Source organism: Ahaetulla prasina, chromosome 7 (assembly GCF_028640845.1).
Source record: "Ahaetulla prasina isolate Xishuangbanna chromosome 7, ASM2864084v1, whole genome shotgun sequence".
Lineage (NCBI taxonomy): Eukaryota > Metazoa > Chordata > Lepidosauria > Squamata > Colubridae > Ahaetulla > Ahaetulla prasina.
In genome coordinates, this window is record NC_080545.1 from 65952264 (window position 1) to 65974289 (window position 22026).

Genomic DNA, 22026 nt, shown 5'->3' on the forward strand with positions numbered 1-22026 from the left:
TTCATTTTACTTCTTCTAGTTTCACACCATTTATGTATAGCTTGCATTATTCATCACTCTATTTTTTCCCTGTCAAACATAAAACTACTTTATTCTTCAGTAAAGTTTTTCACAATCATATTCCTCACCGTATTATTCAAACCTTTGCTGCAAATAATTTTGGTTCACAGCCAAGAGCATCATTTTTCCATTGCACATTCCCTTTTTCCTTGCCTACTGCTCAACCATTCTTTAACTATTCTATTAACTGACACAAATGCTTTACTTCAATCCTAAACTGTTCTTATTTTTTCACATTCCATTAAACATAATCCAGAATTTAAAGTATTCACTTCAGGAAATTTCAACGGATGTCCAATAAACTTACTTTCTCACAACACGTTTCAAAATTCATCGAATATTTTTAACCATTGCATATAAACATTAAGAATATGATCAATTTGCAGACATAGAAATCAGGCTGTAACATTTCTACATATTACACAGATGGAATATGCCAGAGAAGAGATAACTTTTTTTTTTTGACAAAAACTACTTTGCTAATCCAACGTTTTTCTACAACATTTATCTCGCTGCTTCTAGCAACAAACCGCTCCATGAAAGAAAAATACCAACATTTCCCCAATACATCTTAATGTAAAAAAAAAAATTAACTACAACTCCCAGGATACTCTGCGCTGCCGAGCCAGTGGGCGAGCTGCACTGTGCAGCATAAAATTATGACCTCTTTTCATCGTCACCGCCCTTTCGCTACAATTACCTCAGAGCCCTTGCAAGGAAGGAGGAGCGTAAAGAGGCGAAGTAAGCCGCCCCGAGCAAACGCAATCGGCCACGGAGCGAATCACAACTCGGGAAACGAAACTGCCGGCTTTCAAATCCTCCGCCTCCCTCAACGCCATCATCATCTTGGGTGGCTGCGGTGGCCGGAGTGGCTTCAACGTGACAGCAAGAACCGACGCGCCAGGTAGGCGGACGCGGCTGCTCGCCGCCGAAGGGCGGACAGTTGATTAGCCTGATTTATTCGAGGGTCGTTGGTAAGTTGAGGGTGGTTGGTAAGTTGAGGGTGGGTTCGCTCCTCCTCCTCCTCCTCAGCGGTTCTGACTACGCCTGCGGGGACACGGAAGGAGCCGTATTGTGTGAGAGGAAGAAGGCGCTTCTGTCTTGCTTCCTGGGCTGCACGTGTTAGGGGTATGTACACGTATAGAAATGTCGCAGGTGACGGGGTTGCGAACGAAAAACATTCTCGGGCAATTGGACGTGACGCCGGTCAAAACCTCCTTCGTACCGATGTTTTCTTGCCAAAACCTGCTTGTTCTCTCCCCTGTGTGACGTCATGCCCTCGTTGCTCTTCACGAGCGAGGCCAGATTAGGTTGGGTTATGTAAACTCTGAGCTCACGTCTGAACCGGGGCTTTAAGGAGGAGGGTTTCGGTCTCCGTGGCTATTGTGTTTACGTTGTTGGATTTTGCTTATAGAAGGATGAGCGGGGGTGGAAATTGAGCTGGTTTAAGCAAAATTATAACGTGTACCGGTACGAAAGGCAATAAAGAGTTCTGTCATAGTGAAGAATGATAAGGATAGAGCAACCAAGGTTTCTCTAGCCCTTTTGGATTTTTTTCTAATAAAAAAGTTGATATTCTTGAGCTGACCTCTAAAAAAATATTTTGTTCCAGAAGTGGAGAGGAGATGATGGCAAAACATCAAAAAAAGAAGGCTTTCTAAAATACAGATTAATACTGCCAGGGTGCTACAATCCAAAAAATTTGTGTTGGTCAGAAGATACAGACGACATTAGTAAGGAAAATATAGAAATAGAAAATAACTTCTATTTTTCCCCCCAAAGTAACAGGAAAATTAAGGTCCTTAGTAGTATAACTGTTTAGTTGTGGAGTAAATAAGAACAGAAAGGAGTATTAGGTATGTTTGCTGCATTAAGTTACTTATAAAGTAATAAAGGGATAAAAATCTAATAAATAAATGTCTGTTGTTTGTTCCTTTGTTACTATTCACCCACTCTTTTATATTTATGGCAAATAAGGTAATGTTATAAAATACAGGTAGTCTTAGACTTAATGACCTCAATTGAGCCCAAAATTTCTGTTGCTAAGTGAGATATTTCTTAAGGGAGTTTTGCCCCATTTTACAACTTTATTGCCATCGTTAAGTGAATCACTGTAGTTGTTAAGTTACTAACACAGTGTTAAGTGAATCTGGCTTCCCCATTGATTGTGCTTGTCAAAAGGTCACAAAGGGGGATCATGTGACCTGGAGACACAGCAACCATCATACATATGAGTCAGTTGCCAAACATCTAAATTTTAATCATGTAACCATGGGGATGCTGTAACGGTCATAGGTGTGAAAAACGCTCATAAATCACTTTTTCAGTGCCGTAACTTCAAACGGTCATTAAACAAATGGTTATAATGTAAGTTCTGTCAGTGCTATTTGTTCAGTTTCTTTGGAGGTTCATCTGTGGCTGGAACAGAACAGTTGGGAATTAGAGTATATGGCTGGGAAATGCTTTTTTTATTGAAAAAAAAAGGCTGATAGGAAATCTATTGACAGTTAAATTTACTTTTCATTCTCATGAACTTATTCTTGCTCAGGTTTGCATATAAAATAGGATGGATAGAAACTAGAAATAAGAAACAATTTTTATGGAATGAAAGCAGAATTTACTTTTTTAATAAAGGTGGATCTGGGCTTCTCTGGATGGTGAATTTGGCTATTCAACTAATCTTTTCAAAACCTTCCTTGCCCTAGTGCCGTGATAGCGAACCTATGGCATGCATGCCACAGGTGGCACGCACAGCCATATCAGTGGGCACGCAAGCTCTGCTCTGGTGCGCATGTGCGTGCTGGCTAGCTGATTTTCAGGCCTTCCGGTCCTACAGAAAGTCAGCAAACGGGCTGTTTCTGGCCTCCGGGGAAGTGGGGAAGGCCGTTTTTGCCCTCCCTAGGCTCCTAGAAAGCCTCTGGAGCCAGGGGAGGGTGAAAAACGGGCCTACTGCGCCCACTGTGTGCCATTGTGTGCCAAAAGCAGGGGGAGCGTGGGGGGTCATGGGCGCATGTGCGGGGGTGGGGGTGGGACGCATAGAATTATGGGTGTGGGCAGGCGCGCGCAACCCCCCTGCGCTCCCCCAGCTTTTGGCACGTGATGGCAAAAAGGTTAGCCATCACTGCCGTAATGCATCCTCTGCCCTGCATTATCCATCCCTGCTTGAAATGTGTTAATACCAAAGCTAACTTATGCATAAAATAGCAGAAGCAGGGTGGTAGCATTTGCTGTAAAATGATGCTAAGTAGCAAGTTGTGATAAGCCGAGTAATATTTGGGTGAAATGGCCTGGATGTTTTGTCTGAACAGATCAAACATTGCTGTCTTCACAGCAAGCTGTCAGTTTACTTCAGTGGCTTATTATGCAAGGTAATTAGAAATTAATAGTCTACTATACTTGACAGTTTTATAGATTACTACATGAACAGTTGCTCTTTTCTTCACTTTCTTTTTCTAAGGTAGCAAAAAAATCAATAACTATGAAGCCATAGAACCAATATAATAACTATCTTTAGCTTCCCCTGTTATTCTATACCAAAAGAAGAGGAGGAGTGAAAGAGGCTAATTTTTATCTCTCACACACTTAGTTATTTGTTTCTTCTTTTCCAGCATCTTTCCCATCTGATATTGGCAACAGTTGGCACAGTTAAAAAATGGCATCAGAAGATATAACTAAGCTTGCAGAATCACTTGCTAAAACCCAAGTGGGCGGTGGGCAGCTGAGCTTTAAAGGCAAAAGCCTGAAACTCAATACTGCAGAAGATGGTAAGAGGATATGCTGTTGCTGTTTATTATGAGTGTTTCATTGAGTAGATGTACTTTTTGGTGTATAAGACACCCCCCCCCCAAAAAAAGTGGATGGAAATGTCTGTGCATCTTATACAGCGAACGTTGCTGAAGGCCGCCCACCAACTGGCCCCCATCCTTTGGCCTCTGCCTCCCAGCAATTTACCTCCTGCAACAAGCAGCCTGGTCAGCTTCAGCACAGCCTGATTTAGCACAAGCAGTTGGTTGGTGGTTGGATCGGCCTCCCAGAATACAGCCTATCAATTGTTCCTGGCTGCAGGGATCGCCGCCACCACCCATTGCTGCTGCCACCTATCACCATCGCCGCCTGTCTCATTTTTGGCACATTCCAGGCAGCGGCAGCGATCCCTGCTGCCTGAAATAAGCCAAAAACAGCACGGAGGCCAAAAATGGGGCGTGCAGAGGCAGCGATAGGCGGCAGCAGCGATAGGTGGCGACGGGCAGTGGTGATCCCTGCAGCCTGGAACAGATTATAGGCGGTATTCCAGGAGGCTGATCCAACCACCAATCAGCTGCTTGTGCTAAATCAGGCTGTGCTGAAGCTGACTTTTTGCTGGAAGGAGGTAAATTGCTGGGAGGCAGATTTTTTCCCTTGTTTTCCTCCCCAAAAGCTAGGTATGTCTTATACTTCAGAGTGTCTTATAGTCCGAAAAATACTGTACATAAAATAAAAGCATATATTATAATGTATCTTTTCTTTTATGTACACTGAGAGCATATGCACCAAGATAAATTCCTTGTATGTCCAATCACACTTGGCCAATAAAAATTGTATTCTATTCTGTCCTATAATACCCCCAAATAGACTAAATCAGTCTCCAAACTTTGTGGCTAGGCCTGGCTGGGAGGGGGGAGAGGAGAACTGGACCTTGCGAGCACATATGTGCTGGCTTGCTGCTTGGATGAGTTGAGCTGTGCATGTGTGCATGCCAGCCCACCTCTTATGTGACTCGGTTTGAAATAGGCCACTGCCCAGTAGTGGGCCACAGCTTGGACGTTGGGGATCATTCTCTTAATGACTTTTAGAGAATGATTATAGATCTGATGGTGGATAACTGAATAACATGTGAACCAGCAATCAGGAATCTGTTATTTGCTTTAAGCCATCTTGGTAAAGAGTGCAAAATTTTAAATAAAAAGGAAGGAAAGCACGATTGGTGGAGAGACAATAGGACTTGAAGTGGAATTATAATGAGGATAGATGCAGTTTGGGTTAGAGTTCAGAAATATTCTGCCTATCTCTGCAGCTGAAGATGTGATCAAAGAGATTGAGGAGTTTGATGGGCTAGAAGCCCTGCGTTTGGAAGGAAATACTGTGGGAGTTGAAGCAGCAAAAGTCATTGCCAAGGCACTGGAGAAGAAATCTCAGCTCAAGGTGAGATTTTGATGTCTGATTATTCTGTATAATAATGAAATTGTACCTTAAATTTATTATAACTTTGACATGTTTTTTTTAAAATTTGAATTTATATCCCGCCCTTCTTCGAAGACTCAAGGCGGCTTACACTGTGTTAAGCAATAGTCTTCATCCATTTGTATATTATATACAAAGTCAACTTTTATTGCCCCCAACAATCTGGGTCCTCATTTTACCTACCTTATAAAGGATGGAAGGCTGAGTCAACCTTGGGCCTGGTGGGACTTGAACTTGCAGTAATTGCAAGCAGCTGTGTTAATAACAGACAGACTTAGTCTGCTGAGCCACCAGAGGCCCTGGTGTTTGAAGAATATTTTGGATGACAAGCATAAGAAACCTTTTATAAGGTCTTAATTATTTTCACATTCTGAATAACATTAACTCAACCTTGCATACTCGGTCATATCTCATACCTGCCACTTTATGTGGTAGAAGTTTTATGTTTTGGAGAGTTGGCGTTCAATCCTTCTCTGAAATTGTGACTAGCTTTGACTCTTGTTAAAATAAACTAGTATTCCATGTTTGAGCAAACAGGATAAATAAATTTATGCACTCTTTGGAACTTGGTTATTACGCCAGCTCTCAGTTTTCACATATAGTCATTTTTGCAATTATGCATATTGTTAACCAAGGACATCACAGAGAAATAAAGTTTATTATGTATCTTCTATGATTTGTACCATATTTATAATATATATATTATTCCAGAGGTGTCATTGGAGTGATATGTTCACCGGGAGACTGAGATCTGAGATTCCCTCTGCTTTGGTACGTGAAATATGTAACTATTAATATTATTAGCATGGGATTTTTTAATGCTACAATATGGGAGTATCATCTGAGGTTAGTGATCAAAATGACAGCAATATGCTAATTTTTAACAGAGGTTTGGAAGCAAGGACCAACCAAAAGAACATTTGGAGACTAATGACAAATCAGTAATATAGTATATGTAAGAATCTGAAAAAGTCTCAGGTTCAGTTCTTTATTGTTATTCCAGTTAAGACATTTCTCAGTAGAAAAGCAAAGAAGATCATTGGTTGACACTGCTGCTAATCAGAGTAGGTCATGCTAAGGTAAACAAATAAAAGTCTAATTTAGTTCAAGGCAATGTCATGGGTCAAATATTTCTGAAACGTTGTAGATCAGGAGTGTCAAACTTGATTTCATTGAGGGCCATATTAGGGTTGTGTTTGACTGGGGGGGGTTGGGGGGGCATGGCCAGTTCAACGTCACTCGTGTTGGGGGCATCTGTGGTGGCCCAAGTGCTCTGCCAGCAAAAATGGGCTCTCGAGCTCCGTTTTCACCTGCAACGGCTTCCTGCAACCCTTTGCCAGCCCTGTTTTCGTTGCAGAGGCACCACGAACCAGTCCTTTGCCTTTATTTCCAGGGTGGCCCTGGCGGCCAGATCTAAGTACCCTGTGGGCCGGATCTGGCCCCTGGGCCTTGAGTTTGACACCCCTGTTGTAGACTGAATGAATTGCCTTCTTTCTCTAAGCAGGTTAAGGAAATAAATGAATATATGTTTTTAAATTAAAACTGAATTTCTCATGGATGTGTGTGAGAGAAAGGCTGAATTTACATACAGCATTATAGTAAGATGTGATTTGTTATTCCATATTTTTTAAATTTTTGTGAGTGAGAAGGAGCCTTCAGCTTAGCTGCTAATAATTGAACTCTGTTCAAATCCAATCTATTTTTAGAAATGCTTACTCAAAGGAAAGTTCATTTGGAGCTTATTCCTGCATAAAGATACCTAAGATAATTTCCTATCAGTTTTTTTTCTTTTTATCACATACTATATATGAGTTTAGGTATAGCCTTGTTTGAAAAGTTTAGGATACTGAACATAGTATGTTCCACTTTTCATAACTTGAAACAATATATCACAAAGCAAAAAAAAAAAAATAGTATCAGCTTTGAACAAACATTTCTCTTCTGTAAAAGGAGAATTTTGTTCTACCTTTTATCATTTGTCAGATTTCTCTTGGAGAAGCCCTCATTTCTGCTGGCTGCCAACTTGTAGAGCTGGATCTGAGTGATAATGCCTTTGGACCAGATGGAGTTCGTGGATTTGAGGCATTGCTGAAGAGCCCTACCTGTTTTACTCTGCAAGAACTCAAGCTAAACAACTGTGGTATGGGTATTGGTGGTGGCAAGGTAAAAATCATTTCCTGGATCTTTATGAAGTGGAAAGTAGAATGTTTGACTTCCTGCTTCCCTTGTGATTTGTTTCTACACACATGATGTATTGCTATCGATTGTTGTCTTACAAAGCCTCCCAAATTGATGGAGAAGTCAGTGAAAAATATACTGCTTTATTCTTGGCCTGTCCTAGAATGTTCTAGAAGGAACTCTAGTTAAGAGATAAAGAATCTGTCACCCTGTATCCCGCAGAAAAATCTGAGTACATGCATTCATGCCAATTTCATGACCAAAATTACTCTTTTTTATTACCATTGGGAATGTTACTAATGCACAATGTTACTAGCAGAGTGTCATGTATATATCATGTATATAAAACTGCAGTTTAAATAATTTGTTCCCTGTAGGCATGGTGAATTGACACCTTAGCAGTGTCAACTTTGTTTTTTCTTAAGATCTTAGCAGGAGCTCTGAAAGAATGTCACAGGAAATCAACTGCTCAAGGCAAGCCGTTGGCTCTGAAAGTATTTATGGCTGGCAGGAACCGCCTGGAAAATGATGGTGCAACTGCTCTTGCTGAGGCATTCACAGTGAGTATAAGAATTAAAGTCGTATCCCATTAAACAGTTATGTATAATTGGCAAATAAGAAGGGAAAATCTGAGCCTTGGTCAGATGTGTTCTAAAAAACATGAATATTTTTATTATCCAACTCTGATTTGTTGTACGTTATGTTCTTACTAGCTGATGGCTATTGGTGCTGCTGATGACTTTTGTAGTGGTGGTCAATTTCTCTGGGGAAACAGCCACTTCCTGAATGTATTTGGAGGATTCAACAAATTGGGACATTATATTAATAAAAAAGTGCCATCATTGCAGTATAGATTGATTATTTTGGTGCAACAAGTTTGGCCCAGCTGCCCTACTTGAATAGAAACCCATTGTTCTATGTCATATTTAAACTTACCGATAGTCCTTCGGTTCCAATCATTTGTTCAGCAACTATTCAAAGATATGACAGCATTTAACAAATGGTATGTATGATCAATCTTAATGTTCTGGCCATTGCAGCATCTCCATAGTCACCTGATTTCAATTTTTTTGTTTCCTGCCAGCTTCTCATAAGCAAAGTCATTGGGAAAGATGGCAGGAAATTCAAAGTTGTGATCATGTGAGGTCCTCATTTAATTACCTGCATAGTTCTCAGGTTATGATGGCAACTGTGACTGTCCAAATTGCTGTAGTTAAGCAATGTAGTCATGTGATGTCACACTTTACAACATCATTGCGTAGGGCCATGATGGCAAACCTATGGCATGTGTGCCAGAGGTGGCATGTAGAGCCCTCTTTGTGGGCATGCATGCAGTCGCCAGCTCCTCTTCCGGGTTCTGTTGTGCACATGCGTACCGGCCAGCTGGTCTTCACTACTAGAAGACCAGCTGTCCGGCGTAGATGTGCATGATGGAACCCGGAAGAGCAGTTGGCCACTGTGTGCTTGTGTGCCCACCAGCTGTTCTCTTCTAGGCTCTGGCGCTCCAGCGTGTGCGCACTCCAATTTCAGCATTCGGTGCTGAAAAGGTTAACCATCACTGGCTTAGGGACAGAAATTCTGATCCCAATTGCCATTGTAACCCACTAATATTTGTATTCAAGCAATTATGCAGGAATGTAATAGAAAGATAAAAGTGACCCTAGTAAATGTTGTCTTAATACCTTTTGTTGGGGTATATGGTCTTTAGACTGTTTTAGATTCTTATTTTATGGGCACGTGGACTTTTGAAATAGATTGGCAAATTGAACTTTACAACAAAAGGGTCCTTGAAACTTTTTAAATCACTTTTGGTAAATAGGATCCTCAATTGATAAATCTTAGTGTATTCAAGAAGTAGGCTGAACATACAAAGGTATCTACCTATCATTTTTGGTGTAAGTAATGTTATACAAGGTACATGAGAAAAAGAAGCTAAATGATGTACTTAATGTTTTTGAAAATAATTTTATTAAAAATCAACATGCATTGTAGTCTAATTCGTGAATCTCTAGAAGCAAACTCTAGGGCTTGAAATAGCTTCTACTCTCTGCTATTTTAGATTAGAATAAATAATATTTGCCTTATTATGTATGAAGAGTTTAAATAGAGTATAGAGATATATTTTTATTAGGAAAAATGATTTTATCTATGTTTGAACAATGGCCTTTTGTGCTATCTTGATCCTCAGGTTATTGGTACTGTGGAAGAAGTTCATATGCCACAGAATGGGATCAATCATCCAGGAATTACAGCCTTAGCTGAGGCCTTTGCTGTCAATCCCTTGCTGAGAGTGATTAATTTGAATGATAACACTTTTACTGAGAAGGGAGCTGTGGCTATGGCAGAAGTAAGCACTTTTCAATAATTTTGTTATACATTTTATATTAATACTGATTTCCACATTAATAGTGATTTGGATTCAAATCTAGAACAGCAGTTGTGAAGTAAAATGGATTAATTGTTTAGAGAAAACAATCTGGATTTTTGCCAGTGTACATTAAGTTTGCTTATATGTTAATGCATGTGAGATAGCAATTGTGGAGGGAGAAGTTGGGAAACTATTGAATTTGCTAATGTAAAATACAAAATTGACCACCCCTGGGAAGAATTCAAAATGGGATTAGAGAAAATCATGAAGAGTAAGGGTATCATTTTATCTATAGTAGCAGTGTGCCTCTAAATTTCTGACAGAACCCAGATGGGTAAGCACTTGCACTTGGGAATTGTTTATGAGCTCCTCTGAAATGCTGGATGCAACAGGTCTGATTCACTACAGCTCTCTTACATTTTTAAAAGGAAGCACTTCTGTCAGGGTTGAATTAAATCTGCATTTTTTTCGTTGTTTTATTCAGACCCTCAAGAAACTCCGTCAAGTGGAAACAATCAACTTTGGGGATTGCCTTGTGCGTTCGAAAGGTGCTATTGCTATTGCTGAAGCTGTTAGTGAAGGCCTTCATAAACTAAAGGTATTGGCCAACCATACTTGAATCTTATTTTGTATATTGCTATGTATGCAATGAGACAAAGTAAATTATGTCTGACATGAATATGCTTATTGGGTGAGTGGTGCAGTGGCCTAGAGATGGAGCTCTCACCTCACAATCAGGAGGCTGTGAGTTCAATCCTAGGCAGAGGCAGATATTTCTCCCTCTGGGCACAATGATACTATATCTGCAGCAAAATTTCTGCATTGGTGACAGGAAGGGCATCCAGCCAGTAAACACTCAGCTCCATTCAGTTGCCCCAATGGGGTTCTTAAAAAGAAAAAAAAATGCTTATTGAGGATCTTTAGTTGTGTCCGGCAGGCAGTGAAGAAAAAGAGTAATCCTTCTCTGAAGCTGTAGCCCAGACTATCTCAGTGAAGCCAGTTAATGTCCTAGATTTGTTTGGCTAGGGCAGGACCAGAACATAACTTCTGCTTCTGTAAGTAAAAGTTTTGGTATTAGAGATCATATAAATATGAAATATATGCATTTTTGTACTTTAAGAAACTACTTGGAGAACACTGGTCCAAAGTCCTAAAATTTTGGTTTTTAAATCCTAAAATTATGTTACATCCATCTTACAGCTAAAGATACAGTCATGAGTTGGAAGTCAAGTTAAAAATACCAAGAACATTTCAAGCTACATGATAGTTAGAAAATCGTGTATATTTGGTTTAAGATAAATGTAAATTTTGTTTCTATTTATATTAAATTGGAATGAAGGCCAACATGATATTCTAAAATATGAATGGGTAACTTCTTAAATCCTAAAGTTGAATAATTTGCCAGGTCAAGGTAGCGTATTTACATGCATATATCAGAGCCTTGGCAACTCACAGTAAGGATTATGGTAAACCACAGATTGTTTAATTTTCTGTCATAAGAAAACCAGGAAAAAAATACATTTCCTGAAAGCTAGTGAGAAGAATGGGCTTCTCTGCAGCCACATTTTATATGTCACATATCATCCAGGAACATAATTTATTCATCCATGAACTTAAAAAGCAGTGAATCAAAAATGAAATCAACCCAAGCAGTCAATCAACCAAAGAAGTCTTCAGAAATGATTATTTGTAATCCAAGCATCTTGTCGCTGTCCCTGTTGTTTCTGAATTGTTTTTCAGGACTCTGGATGATATGAATTATAGATGCCATGAGCCCACTTAAAAATATTTCTTGCATTCTTCCTAACCCAAGTATTCTTATGAAACTTTACTTTCTGCTTTTTAGGAACTCAACTTATCCTTCTGTGAGATCAAGTTAGATGCTGGACTTATAGTTGTTGAGGCTATTGAGGACAAGTCAGAGCTGGAGAAATTAGAGCTCAATGGTACTGTATGTGATTGTGCTATGGTTGATAATGCTTTTTTTAGTAGCTAAAATCCTCAACCAAACTGTTGCTATGTCAAGCCAATGTATACCTAAATCTATATTTATAAATCTATATTTCTATCTAAATTCTCTTCTCTTTCTCAAGTTCATTCCCTTTCAATTAGCTTTCCACAGATTTTCAGTTCGTGATATCTTCCCTATCTTCCTTTTACCAATTGCCAGTGGATGCCTGGTCTTCAACCCTGTTTCCCCCAAAATAAAACATCCCCTGATAATAAGCCCAATTGGGCTTTTGAGCGCATGGCAATAAGGCCAAGAACTTATTTCAGGGTTCAAAAAAAAATATAAGACAGGGTCTTATTTTTGGGGAAACATGGTAGTTTTCCCAAATCTGCAATCTTAATAATAATGGACCAGAGGATTCACTGTAGTTTTTAAGATTATGCAAATCTTATTCCTAGGTAGATTTACTGACTTTTTCTCAGAGGCTGGAAACAGCTTTATTTTGATACCTATGTTTTGTGGGCACTTACAGTGTTTGTGCAAACCGAAGCATAACTCAGAATAAGTTACTTTTCTGCAGCCAAAAATCACAATGAATAGATTCCTATGAGTGTTAAGGGTCAGAGGCCTTGAGTTTTAAAAACTTTTGTAGGTATGTTAAACACACCAGAAAACTTTCACATCATTTTGTTTTTAATCTGAATATTGGCAGGAAACAGAACATATGCCATCTTGACAGCATGGACTTGAGATACAAAAAGATGTGATGCACAAGGATGAGTAGGCCAGAGATTGTCCATCCTATCTGAGTCAATTGATTTCAAAGTCTTTACAGTGATCAACTTTATGTCAGGGTTCCAAGGAACACCCCCAACGAAATAAAGCTCTGAGGCTTGAGGTTCCTCAAAGTTCCAATTTATTAGAGATGTCATGTTGGCACAGCTGGGGAAAACCCGAATCTGAAAGCTTCCAGGTTTTCCACACCCAGTTGACAGTTCACAGCCCTGCCCCACACCCACAACTTCATCACATTGTCCAATCAACTCTTCACAATCAATTGGATACAGTCTTCAGGCAGTCTCCATCAGACGCAGGATTTCTTTGAATACGGGATGTTGTTATGACTAACTTTCTACCGCTCCAACAACAACCCCCTCCCAACTTCCCCAGCTAAAATATGTGGCAGTTAAGAAGCAAAAAAGAAAATTGCCTTCCAAAAGTGACACTTTAATTGCAGTATAGCATTTTTCATTCAGCTATGAAACCGTGTTTCCCCAAAAATAAGACCCTGTCTTATATTTTTTTGAACCCTGAAATAAGCGCTTGGTCTTCTTGTCATGCGCTCAAAAGCCCAATTGGGCTTATTATCAGGGATGTTTTATTTTGTGGGAAACAGGGTACTAAAGCTTGTGGTTTTATCCAGTTCTCCATATAGAAACATAGAGTTTTTCAAACTATCCTTTAAAATATATATACTTCTCTTTGTATATGTTTTTATCCTTGTCATAGGCAATTGTTTTGGAGAAGAAGGCTGTGAACAGATCCAGGATATCCTTGAAGGCTTCAATATGGGAGAGATCCTAGGCTCCCTGAGGTAAGATACTAACGGGGCCTCCAATAATTGGCTATTTCAATTTCTAAATGATTTTTAATGTGTGAAATAGACACTTATTCAGCAACAGTTAACTTCAGTGTGCACTAACACTTTTGTTAATTTGATAAATTTCACTGCAGGACCCTTATTGACCCAGAAAATAGTATTTTTATTTGCCCTGGATGTTTGGTTCTTAAATATGTGTATTATATACACAGTCTGTGAAATGATATAATGGATAATCATGATACAATGATATAATATAATGGATATTCATGGCTGCAAGGCTTATTTAAGAGCCTTTCAGCAAAGCCTCAATAGCAAAAGTGAAAGTACTATGCAGCTGTTGTGTAATATGGTTTAAGATTAATTTGTACTGCGGCTTGGCAGAAGTGGAGAAATACACATACACGTGTTGTTGTAATTGTTTGTTCTGCTTTTTCTCCAGCCTTCAGGGTGCAAGCAGCTGAGCTACACTCCAGGGCTGTTGGAAACCATTTTGTTCCAGCTGCTGCCACAATTCTTTCCAATTTGCAGTAAGAAAATTTGAGATTGGGAAGATTTAAAAAAACAAACTATTGTATTCCACCTTTCCCCCCCTCTCCCAAATTATTGAGTTGGAACAATCAGAATCTTGTCTCTTTTTCAAAGATTTTTTTCAAAAAATATCAATTTGACAAGTTGTGTTTATTGTCTTGGATTCTTCCATTTATTTCTGTAAATTATTGTCATTTATGAACTAGGGCTACTAGATTTTGTGTTGCAAAAATCTGGAGGATTAGGTGGCAACAAATGCAGAAAATTCAAATTCATTGCTTCTAGCTAGTGATCAGCTAGATTTTTGCAGCTCAGACTTAGTATTTCCTTTACCCATACTAGGAGGAGTTGGGTTAGATTTAATATCATGTTATGAATATGGAAGGGACCTTGTGGACAATATGGTTACTTACTGTCTTTTGGATATCTATTTCTTTATTTGTTGGCCTTTTCAATGTTATAATGAGGAATACAAGCTGACTAGAAATAAATATCTGCATTTGTCTCCCAATAGTATGTATAATTATATTTTTGTATTTGTTTAGTGAGGATGATGGAGAAGATGATGAAGAGGAGGAGGAGGAGGAAGAGGAAGAAGAGGAGGAAGAGGAAGAGGAAGAAGAGGAAGAAGAGCCACTTCAGGTGCAGGAGAGGGGACAGGGAGAACAAGAACCCCTTACACCTAAAAAAATCTTAGAGGAACATGTAGGTATAAGCACACCTTTCCTCTTTTAAAGAAGAACAACTGCTGCTGTTGATGTGCCTGGTGGTATCAGTTGGAAAGCTATTTATTCAATGTTGTCATTTTTGCTCGTATAAAATTATTTATTTAACATACTAAAGTAATACATTGCTGCCAAATTTATCAGTTTTATAGTTGCTGGCTTTTTCAAATAATTATCCTTAAGGAATTATGCGTATCTGCCTAATGAAAACAAATGCATATACCTACTCCCGTTTAATTTTGCTTTGCTGCTTTTCCCCTTGAAACTTAACATACTAAAATGTACACTTTCAAATTATTATGTTTCCAAAATACTGTAGCCAAAAATAACATTTACAAATAATTTATTTACTTGATTATATTTCATGCTTTTTCCTGTTAAGACACTTGGCTACAGTGTTTTATACGTATGTAAAATTAATATGATGTACATTTAAATTTCATAGTAAATGTAGCCATATAGACTGGATTTCTGCAGATGTTCCTGGAGTGTATTCCTAAATTCATATCCAGGCTAAGCTGGCTGTTTTGTTTTAAACATGCATATTTTAAGTAATACAAATAAACTATTACTGTTTTAGGAGCACAGACAAAGCAAACAAAATTTAGAGATGGGTGACAAAAAGAGAAAAAATAGCAACTGACAATTCAACAGAATAAAAACAAAAAGAAAAGGAAGGATAATTATATAAAAATCTGAAGGAAAGTAATTAGCTTAACAACCTTTCTGTAATAAAGTAGAGAAAAGAGGAAGCTTTTTATATCCTTTGCTGTACAACGTTATTGTTAAATAAAACTAGTCCTATGAGTGAATGAGAGAAAGATTATGGGTATATTTCTCATGTAATATATTATTATGCTAGCAGGAATAAAAGAGATGACAATATCAGTATAAAATCAGACCACAAGTTTAAAACTCTATCATCTTGGAATGGTGACAAGATCTTAAAGGATATTTATCTTCCAATAAACTTGGAACAAGCTATATTACTGCCAAAATGAATCCACATTACTGCATTACCTGTTCCCTAATTTCTCATCTGCTACACAGCTTCTACTTTTTCAGTATTTTCTGGCAAAAGATTAATTTTCAGAATTTCTTCCAGGATTCTACACCATTATCCTCTCCTCCTCCTCCTATTGATGTTGGCACCTTTCTAGCTTTTCCATCGCCAGAAAAATTGTTGCGACTTGACCCCAAGTGTTCGACTTTGATAGTTCAGCAGGTAAACCACTGCTAATATTTTACAAAACATGCTTTTCTAGGTACCATGGCTAGTTGCTCAGTAGCTCTGTTCTTGTTGACTGGTGTCTCCTCTCTTCTACTTTATACATTGCTTTACTTGGAAACTTACCAAATATTAGAATTCTAATGTGTATTAAGCCCAATATCACATAGCACTTTTGCAAGCTATCTAAATTAGTTATTTTTTTATTTTTTGGGAGAAATAAGAATTGGTAGGGCTATGCAGCACTTTAGATCTGACTCCAGAAAGGTCATCAAGGCATGCCCTGGGAATTTGGAAAAAGATGCAATTGTTCTATGAAATGTTCAATGTTCTATTTACAGCTCTCTGCCTACTTAAACACTGCTTTAGAATCAAATCAAAGTACTGTAATCACAATAATAGCCTAGATTTATTGCAAAACAGTTTTTATGAGGTTATGTAATTGCACAGGCCACCTGTTCTCTTTCTAGTGCCAAACTATTGTAGCACCTTTAATTTTGATATTTCTTCTAGACAGACACATCTGACATAGAAAAAGTTGTTACTGTTTTCCTTAAAATCTCTTCTGTCTTCAAAGATGAGACCTCAGTAAAAACAGCAGTGTGTGAAATAACAGGTATGTCTTTTTTAAAAGGCCTTAATCAGTACAATGATGATATAAGCAGATCCATGTGTATAAAAACCTATTAGATAAAGTTGCCATCAGATTCTTAATAACCTCTCTTTTTTTGACAATTTCAGCTATAGTCTCCTGTAGTTTAGGAGATCAAAGATATGGAGATTGGGCCAGATGCTAGTTTTTTGAATGTTCCTTTTATGTTACTATTTTACAAAAGAGGTCAATTTAAAATTAGTTTTGCTTATTTCTATAAAAATTTTCTGCCTTTCACTATAGGAACTTAATTCATGCTCTTGGATCCTGAAATAATGTGCATAGTAATGGGAGTTGCAGCTCATTATTTTTTCCTTTGGGTTTATTTTTAAATATTTGAAATTGTTAGCTAGGACTGTGATGCTAAACGTGTTGTCTTTCCTTAGACTATAGGACATAGGCAGTAGACCAAAATCAAATGATATTTCCCTAAGGATTGAGGTTTCCATGTTTCTAATACAGTTGGATCTTTTTAGATGCTTTGATGAGAGAAGCTTTTTCATCAGCCAACTTCAATTCTGATGCTTTCATAACAAGTCTTTTGATTCACATGGGATTGCTAAAGGTAAGGAGACAGAGACAGATGATTTTTGATAGCTGTGAGGTTTGATTGTATATTTTCTATTTCAAAAAGCACAGTAGGTGTAGATCTCATACCAGGTATGATGGCACATGTAATAAATTACAGAATGATAGAGTTGGAAGGGACCTTGGAAGTCTTCTGGTCCAACTTCCTGCAACCATTTGTAAATACATGCCAGTTGAAAAGTATCCAAAGTTTGCTCATGTGACACTGGGGATGAGTCAACCCTCATAAGTATAAGGAAGGATCTTATGTCACTTTTTTTTTCAGTGCCCTTATAACTTTGAATGATCATTGAACAAATAGTTGTATGTTGAGGTCTATCTATATTTATATTTGGAAAGGTAAAGATCAAGTCTTGGCAATTCAAGCAATAATTTAATGCAAAATTCTATCAATCTTTATGAGAATGGAATCAACATGATGGCATCACACCATACTTTTTTGGGAGGCAAAAAATGAATAGGGAGCTATTCCAATTTAGGGTCTGAATTTAGAAAGGTTGCTGAAGTTTGCTGGAATGTTTGCAGAATGGAACAAAATGAATTGTGTGTAGTTATGGGAGGTGGTGAGGACAATACTGTGCAAATGTTGCTGGCCTCTCTAGATATAGTAACTTTCCTTTTAATCTTCCTTTTTTTCTTTTACCTTTCAGAGTGAAGAGAAGATCAGGGCTGTTCCGAGCCTTTATGGCCCTCTAATGACACTGAACCACATGGTCCAGCAGGATTATTTTCCCAAGTCCCTTGTCCCAATTCTCTTGGCCTTTGTCACAAAGTGAGTATTGTGATCTCAGTGGAAAGATTAACAATACATGGGAGGGGGGGAGAGAGAATCTAATATTTTCCTACCAATTCATGGGAATTAGTGTTCCTGAACCTATTGTTGAGAAAAGGTAATGGGCAATATTGACACTGTCAAAGAATTGTGCTTTTAGAGGAGCTGCACTTGCTCCCAACATTTGTCTAAATGTTGAGACTTGTTAAATTCTTTATGTTAGGATCAGACTCGGGAGCTATATCTGCAAGAACACTTTTCTCATTTAGAGTCTGCTCTATTTAGTGCTGTTTTTTAAAATGATGCTATTGGTTTATTGTGATATTAATGTTTATTACTATATTCCCTTAATAGTGTACTTATTTATTTATATATTTTCTATACTGCTTAGAATTAAGCAGTATAGAAAATATATAAATAAAAACAGTTCTGGATTTTAGAAGTAAATATTGCTTGATGTTTTACTGGGAAGATCCTTTAAATGGAAGGAAATCTACAAAATTATAAGCTTGTACAATCAGACTACAGAAATAGCTAATTTGTTCAATTTGGGGGTAATTTACTGTAGTAACTGTTCTGCTTAAAATTAACATACTTCTATATTTAAGATACTAATCAAATCAAATCTTTATTACAGTTATAGGCCAATTTAATACTCTAATTTGTAAATCTCAATCTTTGGCCTTAACTATAATAAATAAATAAAACTGGAGATAGCATTTTTACATTAAGAAGTTAACAGATAGTTAGATAGATAGTTAGATAGGCCTCAACCTATGACCACAATTGAGCCCAAAATGTCTATTGCTAAGCAAAACAGTTGTTAAGTGATTTTTGCCCCATTTTATGACTTATCTTGCCATTGCTGTTAAGTGAATCACCGTTGTAAAAAGTTAGTAAGATGATTGTTAAGTGAACCTGGCTTCTCCATTAACACTGCTTGTCAGAAGGTTGCAAAAGGTGATCACATGATCCTGGTACATTGCAACTGTCATCAGTACATGCTAGTTGCCAAGCAACTGAATTTTAATGACATGACAGTCATAATTCACTTTAAGTTAAGGACTATGTATGTTTCTTTTTTCCACTATGTGCTGAATATATATTCTATGATCCTAGTTTTTCCTTTCAATTCAAAAGCAGTTAGAAAAAGTGAAAAATCTTCCAGTGAAATAATATGAAATATTATGGAGGGTTTCTTGGTTGATGCAGAAAAAAATATTGAAAATTTTATTTTCCTTAATAATCTATAATGTAGATTATTTCTAGTGTGAAATTAATCAAATAGTATTATTACTCTCTGCTTGTATAATACATACTACATGAAATCTGAATGCATTTCATACTGGAGCTGGTGCCGAGATCACACACAAAAAGTTGTGGAAGGCTAAATGGCTTACTACTTTTTTAAATAACTTACATGGTGTATTGCCTTGCTTATCCATGGCTTTTGTGTTAGTGAATGTAGGTTGCTGAAATCATGGAGAGAATTTCCTCCTTTGGAGAGATTTTCTTTCACTATAAATCTAACTTTTGCTGCACAAATTTGATATTGTGCTTCATGTCAACATTTTAAATTCTCAGAAATTTTCCTATCCACAGCAGCACTGTTTCCCTTGATGTTATATAAATGTTCAATATTTCTTTAAAATATTTGATAATTGTCTATGAAAAGTTTCAGAATTCTTCTTGGGCAGAATGGCAGTTTGTACTCCCTCTTTAAGTATCTGTTGACTCAATGCAGTTAAAGAAATTTTGCAGAAAAAGTTTATTCCCTCATCATTTCCATTTTATCTCCATAGGCCTAACCGTGCTTTGGATCCCTGCTCTTTTGCTCGACACTTGCTACTACAGACCCTCCACCAGTTGTAACACAAAGGCCATGATACTCTCTCTCACCCAAAGACTATCAGAACATATTGAGATGGAGAGCAAAGGCGTCAGAACCTTCAAGGGAAAATGTGCTTACTTGGTCACTGAGGCATACAATGTCTGGCTGCATTTCTACTATTACAACCTTGAAGGAACTTTGCCATGTACTTTTTATGTTGCTGTTTGTTGTTTTTAAACTGTCTGTTTTCAAAATGAATTCTGCCTTCCCAGGAATCTTTTTTCCCTTTCTTTGAGATTTTTGTTTTTGTTTTTCTCTGTTAGTTTTGTCTCAGATTATGTTTTTTTAAACTGGGACTTCTTTTTCTCATTCATTGTTCTCAAGGTTAAGAATTTACCCAAGATCTCCAGATATGTTTCTTGGATTATTCTTCGGAGGTAACAGCAAAGGTCTGAAGCTTCCTTGCAAGTGCATTATGCTATGAGCCTAGTGGGGTGGTTGTTTTCCTCCAGATATAGGCCATCACAAGACATAAAACAATATTACTATTATTATTATTATTTCTTGCTGTTTTAGTTTCAGGCTATTCTGTGGCAATGTAGTATATTTTTTTGACCAAGAATATTTATGTGGAATCCTTCACCATTACTCATTCACATTTTCACTAATAAGACAATTACTGGTGGTCTGCAAATGACTGTTAGTGATAACTGCCTTACAAATATAAATCTGTCTAATTAAAATAGTAGTTCAGAATAAATGTAATCAGTTTTGACTGGACTTGGGTTTTATTTCTCCCACTTTTTCTTCCTGGTCCTTTTCAAATGGGAAAAAATGGTGAAGATGAAGAAGAGAGATTTTATCAAAAGGTCTACTTTTCTGCTGTGCTAGTTAATACATGTAGTCCTCGACTTACATCGGTTCATTTAATGACCGTTAGAAGTTACAATGGCAAGTGACTTATGAACATTTTTCAGAGTTACGACCATTACAGCATTTCCATGGTCATGTGATTTACATTCGGATGCTTGACAACTGACTCTCATTTATGACGGTTGCAGTGTCCTGGGGTCACATGATCACCTTTTGCAAACTTCTGACAAGCAGTCAATGGGGATACCAGGTTCTCTTAACAACTGTGTTAGTAATTTAAAAAGTGCAGTGATTCACTTAACAAATGTGACAAGAAATGGGGTGAAACTCACTTAACAAATTTCTCACTTAGCAACCTAAATTTGAGGCCTAAATTGTGGTAGTAAGTCAAGGATTTCTTGTACCTATAAGCTCCTATTATCCTCCATTTAATTTCCTTTTTATATTTCAAAATCATAGTATTTTCCCACTTGTGTTCTTCTCTTTTATGAGCTGTTTCAAAGCCTAACTAGAGAAGAACATATTGCAAATTGTCCTTGATTAATGAGTGTTTATTTGCTTATTAAAATTAGAAGACAAATCTCTAACCAAATTTCCATGAAAACAATAAAATTAGTCAGCTGCTACCGGTCATTTTTTGAAAACTTGCATATTGTCCTATTCTGACTAGGTTATCTGAATAAGAGTCTTTGGAAGTAAGGTATTGTACTTCCATAAATGGTGTTCACTAATGTATATACTTCAAATGCTAACTTTTCCAAAAGTTCTATTTTTCTTTTTTACACTTGTAATTTTTCCCATTAGAGGAAATGGTTGTTTTCCAGTTGGTGTTTATATTTTTCCCCCCACCTAGATGGCAGTAGCTAGTCAACTATAGTCAACCTTGAAAAAGCTAAGTGAGATTCTGAGTACCTAAATGGGAGTCTACCAGGATAATTCCAGAGATTAAGGCTAGACTAATAGATTAAAAAGAAAAAAGCAGTGGCCTTTTTCCTATTGTTACCTACCTACAATAAGCTTAACTTTTGATGGAAAAGTTAAACTAGTCACTGATTGCTACAATTGGTAAACTTTATTCAAGAAATATGACAGCTTCTTTCCCTCTCCCATCTTAAAAAAGTTATTCATGAATAGAAGTAACTATAGAAGTTGTTACTAACTTCCAACGATCTCCAAGGTCCCTTCCATCTCATGTTATTCTGTTAAAGTCAATGGGGAAACCAGATGCACTTAAACATATTACTAGCTTAACAATTGCAGTGATTTACTTAACAACTGAAAGGATGTAAAATGGAATAAAAGTCTCTTAACAAATGTCTCACTTAGCAACAGAAATTTTGCACTCACTTGTGGTTGTAAGTCAAAGACTAACTGTACTTCATATATCTGGGCTGCACTTTAAGCAGCCAGAGCCATTTTAGATCTCCAGCTACATTCCAGTTGTACTCC

At 37.4% G+C, this 22026-nt stretch overlaps 1 protein-coding gene across 4 annotated transcripts; it reads left to right on the forward strand.

Annotated features, from left to right (window-relative positions):
* The first annotated feature begins 811 nt into the window (after positions 1-811).
* Positions 812-20484, forward strand: RANGAP1 (Ran GTPase activating protein 1). 4 transcript variants are annotated; one of them, XM_058190112.1, is made up of 16 exons: positions 812-964; positions 3669-3824; positions 5114-5241; positions 5992-6051; positions 7264-7443; positions 7884-8018; positions 9647-9805; positions 10311-10424; positions 11673-11772; positions 13287-13371; positions 14454-14613; positions 15739-15858; positions 16375-16477; positions 16990-17078; positions 17752-17873; positions 19676-20484. In XM_058190112.1, the coding sequence occupies exons 2-16, from the start codon at positions 3713-3715 to the stop codon at positions 19743-19745; spliced, it is 1737 nt and encodes a 578-aa protein (XP_058046095.1). In that variant the 5' UTR covers positions 812-964; positions 3669-3712; the 3' UTR covers positions 19746-20484. The 4 variants fall into 4 exon arrangements, with proteins under 4 accessions (XP_058046095.1, XP_058046096.1, XP_058046097.1 ...); XM_058190113.1 differs by having other exon boundaries at positions 878-1034; XM_058190114.1 differs by lacking the exon at positions 812-964 and adding an exon at positions 1050-1188.
* The last annotated feature ends 1542 nt before the right edge of the window (positions 20485-22026 follow it).

Bases quoted from the DNA above. Each gene is read 5' to 3' on its own strand.
- RANGAP1 (XM_058190112.1), top strand. From the start codon at position 3,713: ATGGCATCAGAAGATATAACTAAGCTTGCAGAATCACTTGCTAAAACC. The intron at 8,019-9,646 runs GTGAGTATAAGA...CTTGATCCTCAG, and splicing joins CTCTTGCTGAGGCATTCACA to GTTATTGGTACTGTGGAAGA. The intron at 10,425-11,672 runs GTATTGGCCAAC...TCTGCTTTTTAG, and splicing joins AAGGCCTTCATAAACTAAAG to GAACTCAACTTATCCTTCTG.